The 22,522-nt window shown below is 43.5% G+C and overlaps 2 protein-coding genes across 2 annotated transcripts in view; one reads left to right on the top strand and one right to left on the bottom strand.

Moving 5' to 3' along the window:
- Nucleotides 1-4,367, top strand: part of FAM184B (family with sequence similarity 184 member B) — a 32,724-nt gene extending 28,357 nt beyond the window's left edge. Inside the window, exons 8-11 of the mRNA XM_008051909.1 lie at nt 269-386; nt 1,502-1,606; nt 3,043-3,242; nt 4,098-4,367. Of these exons, the coding sequence (XP_008050100.1) occupies nt 269-386; nt 1,502-1,606; nt 3,043-3,242; nt 4,098-4,191 (517 nt within the window). The 3' untranslated portion in view covers nt 4,192-4,367. The remainder of the gene's footprint in view (nt 1-268; nt 387-1,501; nt 1,607-3,042; nt 3,243-4,097) is intronic.
- A 5,319-nt stretch (nt 4,368-9,686) lies between these two features.
- MED28 (mediator complex subunit 28) lies at nt 9,687-17,856 on the bottom strand. The gene is made up of 4 exons (XM_008051907.2): nt 17,677-17,856; nt 13,908-13,974; nt 12,796-12,908; nt 9,687-11,838 (listed from the first exon to the last, which is right to left on the bottom strand). The coding sequence occupies exons 1-4, from the start codon at nt 17,833-17,835 to the stop codon at nt 11,641-11,643; spliced, it is 537 nt and encodes a 178-aa protein (XP_008050098.2). The 5' UTR covers nt 17,836-17,856; the 3' UTR covers nt 9,687-11,640.
- Nucleotides 17,857-22,522: the final 4,666 nt, after the last annotated feature.

Here is a 22,522-nt window from a genome sequence, read left to right as displayed (position 1 = left end):
GGTCACCTTGCCGCCCGGGGCTCGTCTCCCGGCAGCATCCCCGGCTCTTGCAGCCTCTGCGAACCCCCACAGGCCTTGGCCCCCGGCCCTGAAGGCTGGGGCACCGACAGAGATCAGACGAGGAGTGGGTGTCCCGAGGTCCCCCGCTCCCCAGGCGGCTCTCAGCTGCCAGGCCCAGCGCCCAGTGGCAGCCCCATCGCGCCCACGTGTTCTCCCTCCGTGCCGGGTCGCCGCTGCAGGGGGCTCACCGCTTGCCTGCTTGGAACAGGCTGAAAGACTCCGGAGAGAAGCCCGGGAAGGGAGCGTCCAGGCCCGAGGACCTCCAGCTCATAGGCCGTCTGCAGACCCGCTTGAAGGAGCGAGAGGAGATCATCAAGCAGCTCACGGTGAGGCTGTCAGGGCGGCCCCGCGGGCACCTCGCCCCTGGCCTGGACCGCCTGCAGACTTCCCGTGGGGGGCCCTCACTCCGACCTGGCAGTTCTCCGGGTGCCTGTTACTTTGCCTTACTAAGATTGCTTTGCTATTTTTTCTGTCACCAAAAGAAAACATACTCACTACAAACACCGATATGGAAAAATAGAGGGCAAACAGTGTTTTTTTATTTTACTCCCAAGTCTAACAGCATTTACCCGATGTTTATACTGGTAGTTTTTGGTTTTGTTTTAAACTTACAGAATTTGAGAAGATCTAGAAAGACTTGTCTTATATCTGTATTTTAGTAGAATGGAATTTCTTTTATTACTGATTTTCCTTTTGTAAAAATGACCACCTGCTTTCTAGCTAGCAAAGCCACTCCCTAGAGCCTTGGAAGAGAAAATTATCCCCAACTCCCTCTGATTCTGCATCTACCAGCCACCGAGGCCAGTCGGTTACTTCTTTGGAATGTCCTCTCTTCCATCTGCTCCTGACCACTCACCTCACTTCTATGTCTCCTCATACTTTGACCACTGCCTGAAAATTGGATAGCAATAAATTATTGTTCATTTGCTAAGTGTTACAGACAACACATGTAATGACTGGAATCTTAAAATAATACAGTAGGGGAGAAAAGAAAGTGGAAAATGACACACATTTTGACCACAGTTATAACAAGATGGGCCATATAATTACTGAAGTGGGAGATGGATTGTATGGTCCTCTCTACTTTTTGTGTATGTGGTAAGGAGGAAAGAAAAGTGAAGTCTTTTGTGTGTCTGGGGGGTTTTTTTCTTTGCCTTATTAACTTTCTGCAGTAGGTTGCCTTCATATGCTAGGAACTGTTGGACTTATAACTTCCTAAGGCACAGCTTGCCCTTTCTTTTGCAAGAGGGGCTGGGGTACAGAACCCTTGAGAGTAAAGCCGCTTCCTCAGTTTCAGTGGTGGCAGCTTGATTCCACTGACTGCCCCTCCCTCCCTCCCAGGACTGCCTTCTCTCCATATTCTGCCTTCACATCCTCCTTCAAGTCAAACCCAGTGCTGGGTGGTTAGGCTCATTTAGACTCAGTTGTATTGGTTTTCCAGGAAGAGAGACGATTTCACTACGCAGCGTTCCCCAGCGCAATGTCCCATCGGAATCGATCTTTTTCTTTCAATCCTCACCCGGGGTATTTGACCCCTTCCATGAAGGTAAATTGGTTCTACTGGTTTTCATGCATCACACAATTCTGCTGGTTTTGTTTTCCCTAAAAGTAACCATAGATTATTGATAGGCTAGTATACATTCAAAGGAATATTTATTGAAAAAGAAGACCCACAGGAAGAAGTCCAAAGTATTAACAGTGTTTCTATCTGGCTGGACAGATCACATGTGATTTTAATTTTTACAGGCTTTTGTATTTCTAAATCTTCCATAATAAACAAAATGTGTCACTATCCTGATGATGGAAAAGAGAAGGGGGAACTTTATATTTGTACATGTTTTTGGAATTTGTTACAATGAACATATTCATGTGCCAGTCTCATATCTACTATCACAAAAAACTAAAATCTCTCAAAGAAATTGTGTTTTTTAAATAGCTCACAGGACAAGAACCTAACTTGAACTGATTAATCTCATTTATAGTTTTTATGTATCCCTCTTATTGTGACAAAATACAAGTTTCATTCCAGAAATATTAATGCATTTATTAATGCATTAGATAAGGTGGACTCAGACCCTGCTGGGGTGTTAAATGGCTTTGTAAAATCTGAAAAAAAAAAAAAAATGAATTGCAAAATATGTCTGTCTCCAGAAGTCTGGATAAGAGATTGTGGATCTATGTGTTTTTTAAAACAAAATGAAGACTGGAGGGGAAAATGCTTTTTAAAAATAGCATGTAGGCTGGGCTCAGTGGCTCAGCCTGTAATCCCAGCACTTTGGGAGGCCGAGGCTAGTGGATTGCCTGAGCCTGAGGGTTCGAGACCCACCAGGGCAACTTGGCAAGACCTTGTCTTTACAATAAATCAAAAATTACCTGGGCATGATAGCACACGCCTGTAGTTCCAGCTACTTGGAAGGCTGAGGTGGAAGGATCGCCGGAGCCCAGCACGTCGACACTGCGATGGCCTGGAGCGTGCCACTGCACTCCAGTCTGGGCGACAGAGTGAGCCTCCAACTCAAAAAAAATAAAATAAAGTAAATAAAAAATAGCATGTAAATATCATAACACTATAAGAAAAAGATTGGCAGTAGTGGGAAACTGCCAGGGGAAGGGCAGGGGCATACCTCATCAACAAGAGTACGTGCATAATGAACATTTGTATATCTAGCCCTGAATCATACCCCACATCTTTAAAATTAAAAAAAAATTTTTTTAAGTTAACTACAAAAATGTTTTATGTATCTTAGGCTATTTTGGAAAGTAAGAAAATATCTAACATTTTTTAAATGGGGGCAAAGACAAAATTTATTTCTTTTAACTATAGATAAATCATACAGGCTACAGGAAAAAAAAAGCATATAAGTATATAAATAAAACTGTTGCCTCTTCTATACAATTTTGGTTGGGTGGGCCTTATTTGCTATTAGAATGATGCTTTTTTTCCTCCCTGCACATCACTAATGTTTCCTTTAATACAAACAGAAAAAGAAGATAGAGGAAGTCCCCAGCCGAGTGGTCAGCGTGCCAAACCTCGCCTCCTACGCAAAGAACTTTCTGAGTGGCGATCTGGGCTCCAGGATCAACGCCCCTCCAATAACCAAGTCACCCAGCTTGGACCCAAGCCCCAACTCTGGCCGGCCTTACAAACCCACCCAGTCTCCAGATGCAAAAGCTGCCACAAGGTTGTGGGGGGAGGGGCAGACACCCTTATTCCCCATTGATAAGAGACAAATTAGGCTTCTGGTGCCTGCTAAGTGACTGGAATTTGGGCAGATATAAAGAACAGCAAAACAAACCCTGCCTTGGAGAAACTGGAATCTAGCCAAAAGGGAAGATTGCATAAGAGAAGGGAATCATGTCATTCTTTGGAGTAGGTACTATTCCAGGTACCAAATTCCAGAAAGCCTTTTTTCATGGATGATTAGACATGGGACACTGATTCACTTAGCTGAGAACTTCAGTGTGGGTTACACAGAAGGAGGATTCTCTTCATCTGGCCTGGAGGTCTGAATTAAGATTCTGGTCCTCATTCTTAGCTGTGAGGCCTCGGGCAAGTCACTTGACCTCTCTGGGTTTTGGTATCCCCAACCTATAAAATGAAGATAACACAGCACCTGCCTCATCAGATTGATATGAGACTAAACTTAATACATAGGACAGGACCTGGCCCAGATACATATTTTCACTAGTATTACTAAGATTATTTCTCAAGATTCATTGAATTATCTTGGAATTACAAAGTCTCTTAATCTGTAGCACTGGATGACTGTACACAGTTATCTCAGATACAGCCACTTAAATGCAACAATAGCAAGGCAAACAATGTGAACCTGTTTTCAAATCAAGAATTAGATACTCCCTCCCGGGCCCCATTCTTTATAACTTGTTTCCCACTATTAATATTGGCTGCTTATGTTCCAGGATCTTTTGAAGAGTTAAGAAGCAGTTATCTTTCCTTGAAAAGATGGCAGGGTATTAAGTTGTTTACTGAATAATTTTCAAAACCATGTTAAGAACTTCTTTTTTGTTGTTTTTAGGACACCAGATGGTGAAACAGCCCAACCCAAAGAAGCTCAGCAAAAACAGGGCTCTCCACACCAGGAGTGGTTCACCAAATACTTTTCTTTCTAAGTTCATCTTTGGGGTACATCACAAAGAAGATACTTGAAAAAATGTTTCTTTTAAATCACTTGATTGAGGGAATGAACTAAACCAAATAATTTGCTTGAAATGTGATTTATATATGATAGCTAAAACAAATTCTGGCATTAACGTTTCATTGTTACAACAGTTCATTAAAAATACCTTGACATTAAACAAACCAGTGTTATTGGAAAAAAAAACAAACACCCAGAGGAAAACATTATCAATGTTACTAATGACCTACATGCTGTATTTCTAGTGCCCATAACATCACACTCCACTCTGGAATATTAGAATTTGTGATTTCCATGGTCTGCTTTAAAAGTGGTTGTGCTTGTGCTTGGAATGTTTGTCATCTCCACCTGAAGAACTGTTTCTATGTAAAATGACATAATTCCAAAACACACATTTAACCTCAATTAAGGAAAAGGAATAAAACAAAGTTCAAAATAAACAGGAAGGCCAATTAATAAGAAAACAAACCAGACCTTCTAGGAATGGGCGGTGGCATGCTCGGATTGAATTCTTTGACCACCTTGGTTCAGGACAAGCAGATTGTAGAGGGGATAACACCTACCTCTGAAGGGGCTTTGCAAGGATTCAGCAAAATAATATGGTAAAGACACCAATAGTGAACTGGAATCAACCACCACGAGGTGGTTCTGTGAATAACCATGCCTAGCCTGGTCTTATGTCTCAATTTCGATGTCAACTTGGTCATTTCCAAAGGTCTCTAGACTGCCTGTTCTTTAAAGTCAAAAAGGTCCTTAAGCTTGGGCCATTTGCCTCATGATGCGTTGCTTCCTCATTGCATGGACTCCCAGTGGATTAAAAGAACTGGAATGGCCGTTCATGGTGCTGACCTTGCTCTCAGTCCACATTGAATTGTCTTACCCTTGAATGGAGCAATGTGACAGGACTCAGTGCAACTTTTCGTGGGCTGAATATTTGCTCAATCTTTGGTGCTGGCCCAGCAGGCGGCCCACAAACAGATGTTAATTCTATGCACTGTCAACTCTTTGCTCTTTGAATAAAACTTTAAACAACTGGGCAATAAACATGGTTGTGACTGGTGTTGCTTTTCCAGAGAAAGGTAAAATTAGACCAACCTGGAAATAGGAAGTTCACATTGATCTCAATCAGATCACCTTCAAATAAAAAGAAACTGATTATATACTTATACGTCATTTTTAGAAAAAAATAAAATTAAAATTCAAACTCACAAATTAAAGGTGAATTACTAACCAAAACAGGGCCCCAATAAGATGATTTTTTTAAATGCAAGTATTTGTCACCATGTATGTAACATACCATATTATTTTTTAGTATCATTTTTTTTTTTTTTTTTTTTTGGTCTTTAAGGGTGAATGTCTTAGTCTGTGTGGGCTTCTATAACAAAATATCTTACTTATTATATTGGGTAGTTTATGAACAACAGGAATTTATTGCTCACAGTTCTGGAGGCTGAGAAGACCAAGATCAAAGTGTCAGCAGATTTGCTGTCTGGTAAGGGCCCACTCCTCATAGGTGGGCGAACTGCTGCAGTCCTCACATGGTAGAAGGAGCAAGAGCCTGCCTGAGCCCCTCAGCAGGGCCCTGATACCATTCATGAGGGTGGAGCCTTCTTGACTTAAGCACTTCCCAAAAGCCACACCTCTTACTGTGATCACACTGATATTAGGTTTCCACAAATGAATTCGGGTGGGGTGGGGGGGCACCAACATCCAGACCATAGCAGTGAGCACTGTAGGACTGCTTTTTTGTATTTTTAAAATGACTGCATACAAGTGGTTCTACTTTTGTGCACTGAAACATTTTCCCAACTGTGCAACTCCTGGTGACTAACAAAATAGAATGCACTTTACACTGTCTTTTAATTCAACATAATCCTCGTGCAGGGTGAGGACTTTATTGAGATCCTTTACCTATTTTGACTCTTTTTGTCTAGGTGATTTAAAAATCTGGCTAAATTTCTAGATTCTACCTTGTAATGATTATATTTTTTGTTAACTACATCTCTGCATGCCTCTGTAATTTTTTTCCTTAGGCCATATTCCTTGAGTATTGAAGTTAGGCATCCAAGGATACACACTTAAGATTTTTTTGTTTGATATTCCTTGAGTATTGAAGTTAGGCATCCAAGGATACACACTTAAGATTTTTTTGTTTGATATTCCTTGAGTATTGAAGTTAGGCATCCAAGGATACACACTTAAGTTTTTTTTGTTTGATATCACCAAATTCCTAGCGGTTCCTAGCAGTTTACACTCTTAACAGCAGTAAGTGGAATTCTTTTTTTGTAGCCTAAATGATACTGACAAACACAATTTGATAAAAACATCCTTCCGGTTTTAGTTGGCATGATCTGATTCCATCAAGCTCTCAGGAGCAGAGTAGTTGATGGTTTAGAGGCAAGAGTGGAGTGAAGAGACATCATCTGATTCAGGATTTGGTTAAGAGGCAGAAACAACAGGATTTGATGATACATCTCTTCAGACTGTCTTACGACAGAGGGCAGAAGAGTTAACATAATCCTGGAGCAGAGATGAAAGGACTATCATCTGTTCCCCATGAATGCAAACTGTAAAAAAGAACGGGTTGATCCAATCGATGGGGGCACGCCATGTGCCTTAGCCCTTATCTGCTCGTGTTGACCCAACACCCAACCCAATTGCAACTGAGATTCCTTGGCTGAAAATCATGCTCCTGAATTCACCTGGATTCTGCAAAGGTGAGGCTGGCAAATTAAATGGAGCTGTGATAGGGACCACCTTCCTGGCATCTTTTATTTTTCTATTTTTTATTTTTTTTGAGTTGGAGTCTCACTCTGTCACCCAGACTGGAATGCAGTGGCCGCTCCCAGCCACCGCAGCCTCGACCTGCTGGGCTCCGGCGATCCTTCCACCTCAGCCTTCCAAGTAGCTGGAACTACAGGCGCGCGCTACCATGCCCGGCTCATTTTTTATTTATTGTAGAGATGAGGTCTCGCCAAGTTGCCCAGGCAGGTCTCGAACCCGCGGGCTCAGGCAATCCACTCACCTCAGCCTCCCAAAGCGCGGGATTACAGCATCTTTTTAATTTCCCAGGGTAGCACTAATCTCCACCATCAACCCCACCTCCACTGCCAAGATGCAATATTGTGTTTGATCTACTGTCCCTACTGTCTGCTCTCTCCCGGGGAGATAACCACAGAGGCCCCTGGCACTCGAGGTCATGGTTGATTCGTTTTTCATCATCCCTCTAAAGGGAGTCGAGGCAGGGTAGTGATAGCCAGCCACCTAAACCGTCCTTGTGTGCGGTACGCCCCTTACCTTCCACAGGTGTGACCCCTTGCACTGACCAGGTTCCTCCCACGGGGATGTTTTCCCAGGGTTTTACTGGTTGTGGAAACTTCAGCAACTGGGCTGACCCCTTGTGCTGATGACTGTTCATACCTCACTTACTGCTCGGGATGGGTCCTCCTTGCCATTGGTCAGTGAGCGAGCCAGTCCTACTTCCAGCTCTCTGAGACCACACCCAACAGCTGTCAGGTCCTTCCGGAGGCATGCCTCAAGACCCAATTAGAAGGGGAGGAGAGGGTCAGCTAGAAGCCCAAACTTCACCTGCATGCAACCTACTTATGTAGTAAATCCCCACTTGTACCCCACAACTCTGAAATAAATAAAAGTTTCCCCCCGGATTTGTTAAAGTATTGCTTACACATAATAAAAATCTGTCATCTTAGGAAAAAAAAAGTGCTAGATGTTCATTGGGGGTATCAAGACCTCCAGCCAAAGATCACCAGAAACACATCTGTAGTTAACAAGTTGGGTTTATATCACTTATTGCAGTGAGGGTGACTGCTCACCATGAACAGAGGGGTGGCTGCTTCTCAGAGGGTGGTAGAATCCCTTTTACAATGTTGGCGCTGGTTGGTTGATTCCAAGGAGAGTCTAAGGAAGAGGGAAGTCACTCTAGTCTGGATGCTGTCAGAAACGAGGCAATTCTGACTTAGTATTCAATAAATCTTATCTGTAGGGAAGATGGGACTAGAGTAAGGATAAAGCTGTAATTGGTAAAAAGCTGCAGTCACTCTTTTTTTTTTTTGAGTTGGAGTCTTACTCTGTCGCCCAGACTGGAGTGCAGTGGCCGCTCCCGGCCACCGCAGCCTCGGCCTGCTGGGCTCCAGCGATCCTTCTGCCTCAGTCTTCCAAGTAGCCGGAATTACAGGCATGCGCCACCACACCTGGCTGATTTTTTTATTTATTGTAGAGATGAGGTCTCGCTGCCCAGGTGGGTCTCGAACCCGCAGGGTCAGGCAATTCACTCACCTCAGCCTCCCAAAGGCGCGGGATTACAGGCTGAGCCACCGAGCCTGGCTGCAGTCACTCATTTTAACTCAGATGTTTGGTATTTTTGTGGGTGGTCAATGTTCTTGCCCCCCCCCCCAAATATGCTTAGATAAAATCATGAAGTGGGTGGTTTGGTCTCCCTTTATCATGGCCTCAGAACAACTTTGTCTGAAGATAGTATTCTGAGATTGTGTATGTGCAACAGAAAGATAATGTGGCCAAGCAGGGTTAAGTCAGCTTCTCAATGTCAGGGACAGGTGTGTTTTTGTCTCCCCTTTCTCAGGGGAAACACCTATGTAAGAAAAAAGGTGAGGAAACAAGAGCCAAGGGACTATGATGCAAGCTTGACAAGGAAGACTGAGGCAAAAGGTCGGACAGCTCCGTGGACATCTTGGCCAGGCTGACGGGACACCAGAGCAGATACTCATTACAAATGTTCTGTGTTGGGCAGAAATGGCCTGGCTCCAGGATGAGCACAGCCTGGGGGAACACGGCAGCAGCACCCCAATGGCGGGATCTCAAGTAGCCATAATCCTTACTGTGGCTCTTTTGAAGGAAAAACTGGGCAGTGCTCCTCCTCCTCCATGGCCTCCGGAGGCCCAAGACCAAACAGGCAGGAATGCCAACAGAAGCAGGGTAAAGGAGGAAAAACAAGGGATGGTATATTAAAAAGGGTAAGTTAAAGTAAAGAATACAACGATGAAGGAAAGGCGAGTAAGGGTCACAAGCAGTGATGGGAGTGGGGGAGGGAAGACCAGCAGACACGAGGGCAGGGAGGGGGAGGGAGGGAAGAGCTGGAGACTGTGAACGGGGGTCAGGAAATGGGGTAGTAGCTTAAAATCAACGGGAATGTCTGAGGTGAAGGATTCTTGTAAGCTGCCGGGAATGGTCCAGCAGACAGATGAGACAGAGGATGCAGAGGTGGAAGTGACCCAAGAAGGCTAGGCCCTAGAGAAGGCAGCTGGCCTGGGACTCACAACACATGTGGGAAGAGAGGTCTTATAAAAAAGCTGCCCTGAAGATGTGAGTAGGTTCATCTACAGGGAGTGGGAAGAATGGCTTTTGATTTTCTCCCTGAAGACAGCAGCTCAAGGGTTTTCTATGTTCATCAAGTAGCAAGATGTTTACAAACACACACAACTGAAAAATTGCTATTTGACAAAAACTTTTGAATTTAATAAATGGTAATAACTGGGACATACATTTTAAAAAATATTTTCACTATGCACCACACAGGTAAGTTCACAATCTTTTCACTGAGAATCCCTTTGAAAAAACACCTAATTTTTAATCATTTTATTTAGGTTTTTAATCAAGAAATCTAATGCTGCCAATCAGAGTTTCTAATTCCCATGAGATGACCAGATAAACAACCCTGGGTTCACATGAGGTTATTACATAATGTAAACTTTTAAAATCTTTGTTTAAAACATTCTAATTGAGGGGGTTCACTGGCCTCAGAGTGGTAAAAAACAGGCCCACATGCCGGATCCTGTACATACACACAAAACTGAGTAACAGCAACCCCTTCGAGTCTCCTCCCACTATGAGAGTTTTTCTGTTCTCTCAATAAATCCTGCTTTCAAAAAAAAAAAAAGAGTAGCAAGTATCAAAGACAAATGGTATGCAGACCTGGTATATTTAAGGACAATAATGCCTAATTCTCATGGGTGTACAATGCAGTGAGGAGAGACAGACAGATACAAATCACTAACCCACAAGGGAGACCCAAGCATGGGTAGCAAAAAAGATACATCCTGTGCCCTGGAGATGCAGTAGTAAGGGTGGTATGGGGCTGCAGGGACCAGGCGACATCCAGGCCAGACCAAGAACATGAGTGGATGTCAACGTGTGTCGCGAGAGTCCTTCAAGGATCAGGAAAACAAAACAAGCCAAGACATTGAGCCACAAGAGTACTGGCCATTCAGAAGATAGTGAAGCATTTGTTCTGGTTAAAGGGATGTAATCTAATAAGAGACTGTATAAACTCAGGAAAACCTCACCCAATGAGAGCCAGGAAAAACACTGGTTTATAGTTCCCAACATCAATTCAACAGAGAATCTGAAGTGACCTGCGAAACTTACAAAAGAACAAAATATCTTCCTAAATGCAGAGGCACCACATACTCTTTGTGGCGGTTAAGTAGCCAAGGATCCCCCTGTAGCCCCATTCAAGACCCTAGTCTCTTAGAATGAAATCCACTAACAAGAATCTTAATGGGAAATGTTTCTTCTCCCAAAATGTAAAACAAAAACAATACAAGCAAACAAAACTGAAAAAGAGATGATCAGAGTAAGTTTTAACCTCTCATACTTCATTTAAGGCCCAAATATCACAGTTCTGAGAACAGGGTCTCCCCCATTAAACTGATTCATTATCACATAATGAAACAAAACTTAGTGACACTACATCCTTCCGTGTCAAACAAAAAGTAATAAACACCACACAAAATATAGTTACTCCAAATAAAAGCATTAATGTAAGAATCTACTGTAATATTACTATACTAATCTAGGATATTTTAATCCTAGTCTGACTTATTTACAAAAAACCCTCATTCTCAAGAGTTCTGAAAGTATTGCAAACATTGTTGCATTAGATTCCTTTTCTTGAGGTAGTTTAAAGTCTTGATCACAGGATATGTACATATTTTCCGATACTACCACTGAGAGGGGTATTTCATAAAAAGCCTACAACCAAAATACCCATCCCGATTCTCAGGCTATTTTTTTCCCCTTAGGTCATACAAACTAATCTAACTGCAAACACACACACAGAGATGGAAAGTCATACAAATATGAAAAACAAGCAAAGAACCATAAAAAATAATCTGTGTCAACACACTAACAGTCTAAACTTTGCTTAAGATAAAAAAACAATTACTTGATTTACCCCAGCTACAGGCATTTTATAAAGTATACAAGAAATTAACAGCTTACAAAAATAGTGAGAAAATTTTAGTTGAGGGTAAAAAACTAAAATCAACTCATTCTCTGACAAGAGTCCTTCCAAAAAGCCTCATCCACAAGAAGGCCTGTGCGGCAAACTGCGCAGGGCTGCCTCACACACCAGCCTGCTTCCAGGCTGACTCCTTTGCCTTTGTGCTCAGGTTGGTTTCAGAGGCGCAGGGATATTGGCGGATGCCTGCTCTAGGTAGGCCAAGGAGCCCTGAGGGATGTCGGCCGGCTTTTTGTGCTGCACGCTGATGTCCTCCAGCACCTGCTGCCAGTGCCTCAGCTTTGTCAAGTGCTTCTGGACCAGCGCATCTTTCCGCTGCAATTCATTCCTCAGTTCTGAAACATCCTAGAGGAAAGCGATGGAGTAAGTCTTGAGAAAACTCAGGAAAAATGAATATAGTTCTGATTAATTAAGAGCACCAAGATGTAAATTCAAAACAAAGAGAATTCAATTAAACCATACTAAGCCCATTACTCTGCTTGACTCCACTACTTGAATAACTCAAATGATATATGTCTGCTTAACACTAAGAGTCTTCATTTGTACTTATTTGTCTTCTATAAAGTAATATGCAAGCTACAAAATTCAAAAGGTACCAAAGGGCAGCCAAAAAGAAACCAGACTCTTTTCCCTCCTGGCCCTCAGCAACCAACTCTTGCACAAAGACTACTACTAAGAACCTAAAACACTAAGAATATGAAACACACTTCAACAACTGTTTACAAAAATCCCACAACACTGTTCTATCATTTCAGATTATGAAGTATTAAAACCACATTTTAAAGAGCTTTTAAGCTGGCACAGTGGCTCACACCTGTAATCCTAGGACTTCGGGAGGCCAAGGTGAGAGGACTGCCTGAGCCCAAGGGTTTGAGACCAACCTGGGCAACTTGATGAGACCTCATCTCTACAATAAATCAAAAAATTAGCCGGGCATGGTGGCCTGCACCTGTAGTTCCAGCTACTTGGAAGGCTGAGGTGGCTGTGAGTGTGCCACTGCACTCCAGCCTGGCAACAGAGTGAGAATTCAACTTAAAAAAAAAAAAAAAAGAACGAAAGAAAGAAAGAAAAGGAAAATTCCCCTAAAAGCTACCATATGAGACAAGTAAAATCACACTGCTCTATTTGAAGTTCTACTCTCTGCCCTCCACTGTTCCCAGCTCCACTACTTGCCTAGAGGTTGTCATGAACACTGACAACTTGCATCTCACAGACTGGTAAAGCGTACATCTCGTCTAAAGCATAAATGGAATCCCGGCAACACTTGTTCTTCCTAAAAGCTGAGGAGAAAACAGTTTGTACCTCTTTGATAACTTGCTCTGGTTTTTGGACAGATAATTGTAATCTTTTCTGTAGGAAAAAACATTCTGTCTGTCTTGCAATATCCAGAAACTTCTGGATACACTGATCAACACCTTAAAAAAAAAAAAAAAAAAAAACCAAAGTATTAAAATTAAGAAAAACACAAGACACACATATATTTCTCCCTTATAAATGAATAGTCAGAATATCAAAACAGGATCTTCCCATAAATAAATTGGGAATCTTAATCTTGGACACAGCAATAACAATGACCTCCAACTTCCCATGCGTTAATCAACATTAAATAGCAGATAATTCGCGCTTTTATCAGGTGAAAATGAAACCTTAATACAAAAGCTGTGAGATCTTCAAGAAAGACAATCCAGAGACCCAGCAATTCACACTATAATTTTCATTAAAATGGAACATTTAAAATGTGGTACAAAGAAACCAAAAGCTCTGGTTACCTCTAGGAACAGAACTTGAGGGATAAGGAGGAAGCATGAGAGACCTTTCTCAGTAACACCCATGCAAAAAATAATAAAATCTTCTTTAAAAAGCAGCACACACTACTAATCTTCTTTGCCTAGTACCAATATGAAAAGTTCATTATAAATGGTCCATTAAGAACAACATATGGTCGGGCTTGGTGGCTCAGCGTGTAATCCCGCGCTTTGGGAGGCCGAGGTGAGTGAATTGCCTGAGTTCGCGGATTTGAGACCCATCTGGGCAACTTGGTGAGACCTTATCTCTACAATAAATCAAAAACTAGCCGGGCGTGGTAGCACGCGCCTGTAATCCCAGCTACTTGGAAGGGTGAGGCGGAAGGATCGCCGGAGCCCAGTAGGTCAAGGCTGCAGTGGCCGGGAATGGCCACTGCACTCCAGTCTGGGCGACAGAGTGAGACTCCAACTCAAAAAAAAAAAGAACATATGATGTCAATTAATAAAGTGAACAAAGAGCCAACAGTCTATAGAGGTTATGTGCATAAATCTTATTCCCTGAAAACATTCTCTTGGGATATAAGCAGGACTGAAACACACCAAGTGTCAAATCAGCAACCAGGAATCTTGTGTAAGCCAAGAACATGTCTGCAAAGACAAAATGCTTACCAGTTCGAATTTCTTCCTGATCGGTGCCATTGACATAGTCTTGACTCACCAGCGAAGCAAAGCAAGCCTATGTGATCAAAAAATAATAAAAACAAGTCATTCAAACATTAGAAACCTTACTTCAGAGTAAGAAATAATCTCTCTTGAAATCATTCAAGAGCTGACAGCACCTTGGTTTGCATATGAGATAACAAGACATTATCCTAATGCCCTCCCACCAGTGCTTGCACGACTTGTACCATTAATTCCTCAGAGAGGCTGTCCTGTTTATGTACTCTTTCCAAATGGTGCCTGGTCAGCTCATGCTATACCCCCAAGCCCAGTTTTGTTGTTTTTCACACAACTGATTGCATCATATCCATTATTTTTGTCTTAGTATCCATTCCCTACTAGCAAGGGAATTTCACTTGTCTTGTTCATCACTATCCTCCTAGAGCCTGGAATACTGCCTTGGCACAAAGTAGGCGTTTAATAAACACATGTTATAAAATAAACCAACTGTGGGGTAAAAAAAATTACATTAAAAACACATGTTAATGAAAACTGGGTGGCCTAAGAGGACAAGGTTGGTGTCCCATGGACAATCAAGTCCCAAAGAGGGAGTTCTCTCTAACGGAGCACCAATCAAGACACATCAAGGAAGCCTCAAACTCAGGAAAGCAGAGCCCTGTCAGCAACGAGCAAACTACACTTGGTCTGAGGCAGGCAGACCTGGGCCCAAATTTAGGCCATTAACTACATATGAGGGCCCTTTGGGAAGTGATAGTCTCCCGCCTGCAGTTTCAACAAATCACATTATCCATTCTGCGTATTACTTTGAAGATCAACTCCTATTGGATCTGGGATGTGGGTAGGATGTATTTGCTTTGTGAAACCTATGGCTACTAGAAAACATCCTATCCAGGCCAACCAGTCACAAACTGGCCAACAAAGCTAGGGTGGCTCCTCAAAGACAGCAGGGCAAACAGATAGGTGGCAGGAAATCTGATCTCTGAAATTTTAGTCCCCTCTTCTCCCTTAAAAATAAATAAATAAATAAAAATAAGGATTTAGGCCTTTATAGACAGTTGTATGGAGAAGAAAATATGTAAGTCTACAAAAATGGCTTTTTATAAGCATTCCTAGAATACAGTCTTTGCCTGGAAAATCAGGAGGCCTAAGTGATGGTCCTCATCTCCACAAACCCAATTTTGCTTGCCCTCTCTGAGCCTTGGTTTCTCCACTCTTGAGAGGATAGGACTAGATGTCTCCTAGGTTCCCTCTCACATCAAGAGTGCACGAGTTCAATAAACTCCTTTCATCAAAGACCATGTGCCAAGCAACTAGAATGAGCTAGACAAGAGACCTCAAGGGATGGCACCTGAACAGAAACAAGAAGAGGCAAGCAAGTGCCATGAGCCTCTGCTGGCTGTGGAACTAAGGTCCACACAGAACACAAGGAAGGAAACAGGAAAGAGTCCACAGAAAAGGTGGTCTTTGAACCAAGTCTTTTTTTTTGAGTCAGAGACTCAGTCTGTTACCGAGGATGGAGCACAGTGGCACACTCATTGTTACTGCTAGGTTCAGGCAACCCCTTCCAAGCTTCTGGAACCATAGGCATGTGCCACCATGCCCAGCTGAACTAAGTCTTAAGAGATGACTAGGTGAGTGACCACCCAGAAGCAGAGGGAGGATCCAGGTGATGCCTGTTCCACTTCCCTTCATCTGGCAGAGTCCAGATGCTCCTTTGGGTTTCATACTCTCTGGGAAGCCATCTTTAACAGCCACACCCATATGTGCTCCCACAGTTACCTGGGATTCTTCTGTAAGAGCACTGATTCCATAGTGTGGCAACTGTCCACCAATTATGAAATCTTTGAAGATAGGGACTGTTTTCTTGGTATACTTAGCACCCAGCACTCAACAAATTATAGATTTCTTCACTGTTTGACAAATATGTACCACGCACTTGCTATCTACTACCACTGTATTAGCACCACAGGCTACAAAAGAGGAGGCAAGGGACCAAATAGTAGTCTCTGACTTCACAGAGCCTGAGTGATATTACAAAGGAAGCCAGGGAAGGTCCACTGAGAAAATGCTGCTTGAGTGGGAGATGGGCCTGGAAGCCCAAAGAGAAAACATAGCACCTGTGGATACAATCTCCAGTGGCTGGAGTAAGAAGAAATGAGTCTGAAGCAGAGACCTGACCGTCCAGAGCCCGGAAGACCACACTCAACATCTTGGTCTTATCTGAAGAACAACAGTGGCCACTAAAAGGTTTTAAGTAGCAGGGTGCTGGCAGTGAGCTCTGGCCAAGCCTTGTACAGGGCCAGTCTTTCAGCAAGTGCTCATGATTGAGCCACCACACCTCAAGAACAAGCTAGATGATACTCTAAAGCTCATCGTTGCTTTTCTTTATGGCTTAGCATCATCCTCCTCCCAGACGTAACAGATTTCTCTGTCCTTTAAATCATTTATCTCCAAATCTTTTACTGTACATCCCGTAGTGAAAGCATTTTGTCTACAAAACCTCAATAATGTCGTCATTTACAAACTATATTCATGTGCAAAATACACAACTAGGATTTAAAACGTTATTTAAAAAATAACTCCAATTAGAAACTATATTACAAGGCCAGGTGCGGTGGCTCAAGCCTGGAATAACAGCACTTTGGGAGGCAGAGGTGAGGGGATTGCCTAAGCCCAAGGGTTCGAGAGCCGTCTGGGCAACTTGGTGAGACTGCATCTCTACAATAAATTAAAAAATTAGCTGGGCGTGGTAGCACGCGCCTGCAGTTGGGCTACTTGGAAGGCTGGGGCGGAAGGATGGCCTGAGTTCAGCAGGTGGACGCTGGGATGACTGGGAGCATACCACTGCACTCCAGCCTGGGTGTCAGAATGAGACTCCAACTCAAAAAAAAAAGCTATATTACTTCATTTCCACATACGAATGGTTCATCTTCCACTTTAGAGAACACTGGAAGCTCTCCATTCCCTTTTAATTTCTCCATTCCCTATCTTTCCATCTCTTTTACCCTTCCATTCCCTATCTTTCCTCAGTATGTATTTCACCTTCTTTGCTACAGAGTAAACTCCTTGGGGAAGAACTCAGAGGCTGGGTCATCTCTACCTGCCTGCCCCCCTCCGTAGCTCCTAGTCTTACGCTCCACGCAGCTACTTTTAAATACGTCCGTTTCGGGCCGAAAGCAGTGGCCCATGCCAGTAATCTCCGCACTCTGGGAGGCCAAGGCGGGAGGACTGCTTGAGCCCAGGAGTTCCAGATCAGCTCGGGCAACATAGCGAGACCTCACCTCTGCACAATAAGAAAAAAATTAAAATTAAATAAATACGTCCATTTCTGCTCTGGATCACAATACTTTAGACCCGCTTAAGGGTCGAGCTCAGAGGAAAGGACACTGAACACAGCAATGAAAAGTTGAGGTCCGAAGAGGATGCGCTCCTACTAAACATGCAGGGATGCAGGAAAGGGTCCTCAGGGATGGAACCAAAAACCAGATGAGACAGAAACCGCGGGATGGAAAACAGAAAGGGTTGGAGGGTAGGCAAACTTCGAGGCCACGTGTCTAGAAATGCCGTTTAAGCGTAGTAGACCTAAGTGGTAGGCCTGCCACTGGAGAACCCAAAGCAAGCGACTTACATTCCCTGGGCCTAAGTTTCTCCATTTGTAAATTGGTTTCTGGGGAGCGCCGAAGCCAACCTGCGCACGCGCAGTTTACACTTCAGGAAAGCGGACGATCTAGGGACAGACTCCCCTACGTCCTCTCACCTCAAAAGATGACTCCAACTCATCCACCAAGGTGCTGCTAGAAGGTCTCGGGGCGCCCGGCGCTGCCTGAAGAAGCGAAGCCTGGCCCGGGAGTCCCGGCGGAGGCTGCGGGGGCCCCGGCGGCTGCCCAGAGAACATACCTCCCAGCGGAGCCGCCATGTCTGGAATGGCGGAGGCGAAGCCCACTGCGCCTGCGCAGTAGGTGGTGCCGCGGGTCACGTGCCGAACGTGTCGGTCGAGGTCACGTGGCAGGACCCGGCGCCTAGAGACGTTTGTTGGATGCGGGGGAGATCGGGTGCTTGGTTCTTCTGCTTTGTTGGCGACGCGATGGTCGCGTGGCTTTTTCTTTAATTTTTTTTAGCTTGCGAATTGAAGGCTTTGGCTGGATTTGACACAGCTGTGTGGAAAGGAGAATGAATAATTACGGTGGAGTGAGCCTTCTCGAGAGAGAATACTTCCGTGCTCGTCCCGACTCTGCCCCAACGCCTGGAGTGGCTTTGGCGAAGTGACTTTCTCCGGGCGCGGTTTGCCGGTTGGTAAAGGCGGCGGGGGGGGGGGGGGGAAGGGGGCGGAGGTCACTCATTCACTCCACAAACACTTAATGAGTCGTGGGTTTTAGCAGGAACTAGACACGCAAAGTTCTCCTTGAATTCGAGTGGGAAACATGTCATGGAAACGACTAACATTGTTGAGGCTCCCCGTGTGTCCGGCACTTTTCGCTTTAGATTTTTATGGCTACATCAAAGAGAAAGTTAATTGCTCTAATTTTTCATAACCTGCTTTTCACATTTTCTTATTCATCTCTTCAGAAGCCAGATAACAATTTTTCATTATATTAAATTTTACAGTTATCACCCAGCGCAGTTATTGAGCCCTGAAACATACATAGCAAGACCTTGTCTCTACAAAAAAATTTTTAAAAATTAGTCAAGCATGGCAGTGTGCACCTGTAGTCCCAGCTACTCAGAAGGCTGAGGCAGGAGGATTACCTAAGTCTGGGAGTTTGACTCTTCAGTGAGCTGTGATCATGCCACTGCATTCCAGCATTCCACTTTGGGTGACAAGAGTAAGCCCCTGACTCAAAAAAGGAAAAGGAAAAAAGAAAAAGAAACTAACTGTTTTCCAAAAAAAAATTAGTAAGAAAAATGGCATCACTTTACTTTTTTACAAGTCCCTTTAATATCCAGTTTACTAACTTCAATGTAAGTTACCTGAGAGCAGGGTCAATGGTATTCTCTTGGATTCATTCTAGAGCAGAGCATGCGTGCACGTACACACACCCCATTCGCTTGTTTTGGGTTTAGCTGAAAACCCGTTCTTCATTTGTGAGAGAACACTGCCTTTGAAAAATTACAAAGATTATGTTGTAGGGGTCTAACATAGTGCCTGGCATAGACAAGTAACCTTCTGAGAACAGAGGAGATACATAATGTTATTTATGTTTTAAAATAATCTCTCTACTCATATAAATAACAAGAGAACAAGTGGAGGCAGGGAGACCAGTGAGGCAGTAATCTAGGAGTACAGAAAGGATGGTAACTTGTACTAGGGCAGTTGAGACAGAGATGGTGAGATATGGTCAGATAAACTCCACGATTTCATGATTTGCTCAGGAAAAATACCAACTGGTTGGGAATGTAATACATAATGTAATTTCTGATGATAGGCTAATGTCTACCTAGGATTGTGTTGCAAAGCAGGAGCCCACAGCTCATTGCTGGTAGAGAGAGCTACAGCCATAGAATATTGCCAGCTGTAATGAAAGAGCCCTCCGAAACAGTCAGGTCCATACTGTCTGGTTGACATGACACCAGAACTCTACCCTAATCTTAAACTGAATTTTTCAAGGGCAGAGACTTCATCTTTCCTTGGCCACCCAAGCACCTTCCACAATGTCTGGTACAAGACAGGCACGAAATGTTTGTTAAATCAATATATCATTCATTCCAGATTAGGAAAACATTTCCTACTTTTTTGACCTTAAATGGGTACGAGGGCATCTTTGGATTTACTCTGCTGTTATTCTAAAACTTATAACTGTCAAGCTGTCCAACATTTTATCAAGTTCATCTTCCATCTTTGATCACATTGTTTCCTTTCTCATCTAATTTTTTTTTTCCTTGAGTCAGAGTCTCACTCTCTCGCCCAGAGGAGTCCAGTGGCACACACAACCACCACAACCTCGACCTGCTGGGCTCAGGTGATCCTTCTGTCTCAGCCTTCCACATAGCTGGAACTACAGGAGTGCGCCACCACACCCAGGTAATTTTTTGATTTATTATAAAGTTTTACCACGGTGCTCGGGCTGGTCTCGAACCCCTGAGCTCAGTCAGTCATTACTCTTGCCTCCACCTCCCAAAGTGCTGGGATTACAGGCATGAGCCACTGGGCCTGGCCTTCTCTCTCATCTATTCATTCAACCAATACAATCAGAGTGGTTTAGGTCTTGTGCTATAAGCAGAGATGCAGCAATAAACTCGAGAAATAGCATACCTGCCCCCTCATTGCACTTACAGTGTGCACTGTGCCTTTATAGCAAGGGCTTACGGATTTGTACCATATTCAGTTGTGACTTCTTGAGCTCAAAGGCACATGTTGGAGCACAGAGATGCTGAACTTTGCAGATCTGTTGACCTGGCTTTCTAGCTAATCTACGTGTCCCCAAATGCATTGCACTTGCATCGCTTGCTCTGGTTGATGATATGAGCAGAGTATATTTGGGACTCTAGTGAAAACTCTTAAGATGTGCTAACTGTGATTGTACCTTTTGCCCTGTTCCCCTTCCTTCAACTCCAACAGCTCCCTGGAACTGTGGAGTAGCCTTGAGGCCATGGTGGTGGTGCAAAATTCCACACCCCTGGCCTTGGATTCCCTTCTTCCACATTTTACCTTTTAAAACTATTGTGTTCTAAGTCACTGCTGTTTAGGATTTGCTGCTGTCCACTGCCATGTCTAGTCCAAGTTGATACAGCTTGGGGATACAGAGCGTGGATCTCAGGATCGGCAAAGGGTTTGTGTAATTTCTGATAGCTAGATGCATGTGCAATGACAAATACTAAGTTTCATCTCGACCATATTAAACACATGAATCAAGGGCCTATGCAATGCCTTTTGTAGCCTCCACACAAATAAACACAAGAGTTTATTGTTCTTTTATCCATAAAAAGCCTTTGTCAGAGAGTCTTCTATCAGAGCCTTAGTGGGCCTTCTGAATCACTCAGAAGAATGGGATTTTAGTTTCCTTCATAAGCCAATAGTTCGAATCCTCTGATTCCACCTTTCCTGATGAAGTCACTTCTGAACATGGACACTCAGGGAAACTATTTTTACTAACTACACTTACTAAATTTTCTTTAGTTCTAATAAATACCATGAACATGCATGCCCATTTCCATTCCCTCTCTAAACCAGTTTAGATATACAATATCTGCTTACGTGGCAAATTTTTTACATGTTAAAATTAACTATAATAAATAGCTTTTCTTGTCAAACATTTTCAAAGTTAAAAAAAAAGTGTATACAATGGAATATTATGCAGCCACAAAGGACAAAATTATGAACTTCACAGCAGCTTGGATGGGCTTAGAGTCTAGAATACTGAGTGATCTATCACAGAAACAAAGAACTGTCACATGTTCTCACTTATAAACGGACCTTGAGCAATTATCTTAATACTGTAAGAAAAGGATTGGCAGTAGTGGGAAACTGCCAGGGCAGGGTGAGGGAAGGCAGGAATAGTGGGAATCTGCCAAGGGAGGGACGCACCTCATCAACAAGGGTACCTACATAATGAGTATTTGTATACCTAACCCTGAGTTGTACTCCACATTTTTAAAATCAAAATTTTTTTTTAAAAGAACCACATAATAAATAAATGTGTAGAACTGACTCATGGATGATTTGATACAAAAGTAAAAAACAGGAGAACTGCCAGGCTCGGTGGCTCAGCCTGTAATCCCACACCTTGGGAGGCTGAGGTGAGTGGGTTGCCTGAGCCCGCGGGTTCGAGACCTGCCTGGGCAAGTTGGTAAGACCTCATCTCTACAATAAATCAAAAAATTAGCCGGGCGTGGTAGCACACGCCTGTAATTCCAGCTACTTGGAAGGCTGAGGTGGAAGAATCGCCGGAGCCCAGCAGGTCAAGGCTGTGGTGGCTGGGAGTGGCCACTGCACTCCAGTCTGGGCGACAGAGTGAGACTCCAACTCAAAAAAAAAAAAGAGGAGAGCTGTGTTCTAAATTTGCACAAATGGAATTTTATTATTGGTTATAGTTCCGGGAGGTGAGCCTGCTGCCGGTATCTTTTGTCTTGTTTCTTACTTCAGCATTTCTAATTCTACATCCATTCAAGTCACTGAACTGAAAAAAAGCCCTACAGCATACTATATACCTGCTGCAGCAGAGGCCACCTGAGTTGAACTCTGTGCTACCACTTACTAGCTCTGTGACATAAGCAGTGTGTTACTAAACCTCTCTTGTGCCTCACTTTCCTCATCTGTCATATGGGGCCATCAGCAGTACCTACCTCATTGGGTTATTTACTTAGAGACAGGGTCTCACTCTGTTGCCCAGGCTGGAGTGCAGTGGTACAATCATAGCTCACTGCCACTTCAAAATCCTGTCCTCAAGTGAGCCTCCTGCCTCAGTTTCTTGAGTAGCTGGGACTATAGGCATGCTCCATCACACCTGGCTAATTAAAAAACGTATTTTTTGTAGAGACAGGTCTATGTTGTCCAGGTTGATCTTGAATTCTTAGCCTCAAGCAATCCTGCCTTGGCCTCTCAAAAGTGCTGGGATTACAGGCATGAGCCACCACAGCCAGCCAGCAACAGCTAGTTAATACTCCTT

This window comes from Carlito syrichta, unplaced genomic scaffold (assembly GCF_000164805.1).
Source record: "Carlito syrichta isolate Samal-C Ts95f unplaced genomic scaffold, Tarsius_syrichta-2.0.1 Scaffold243451, whole genome shotgun sequence".
In the NCBI taxonomy this organism is placed as follows: Eukaryota; Metazoa; Chordata; class Mammalia; order Primates; family Tarsiidae; genus Carlito; species Carlito syrichta.
This window is presented reverse-complemented; position numbering and strand designations above follow the sequence as displayed.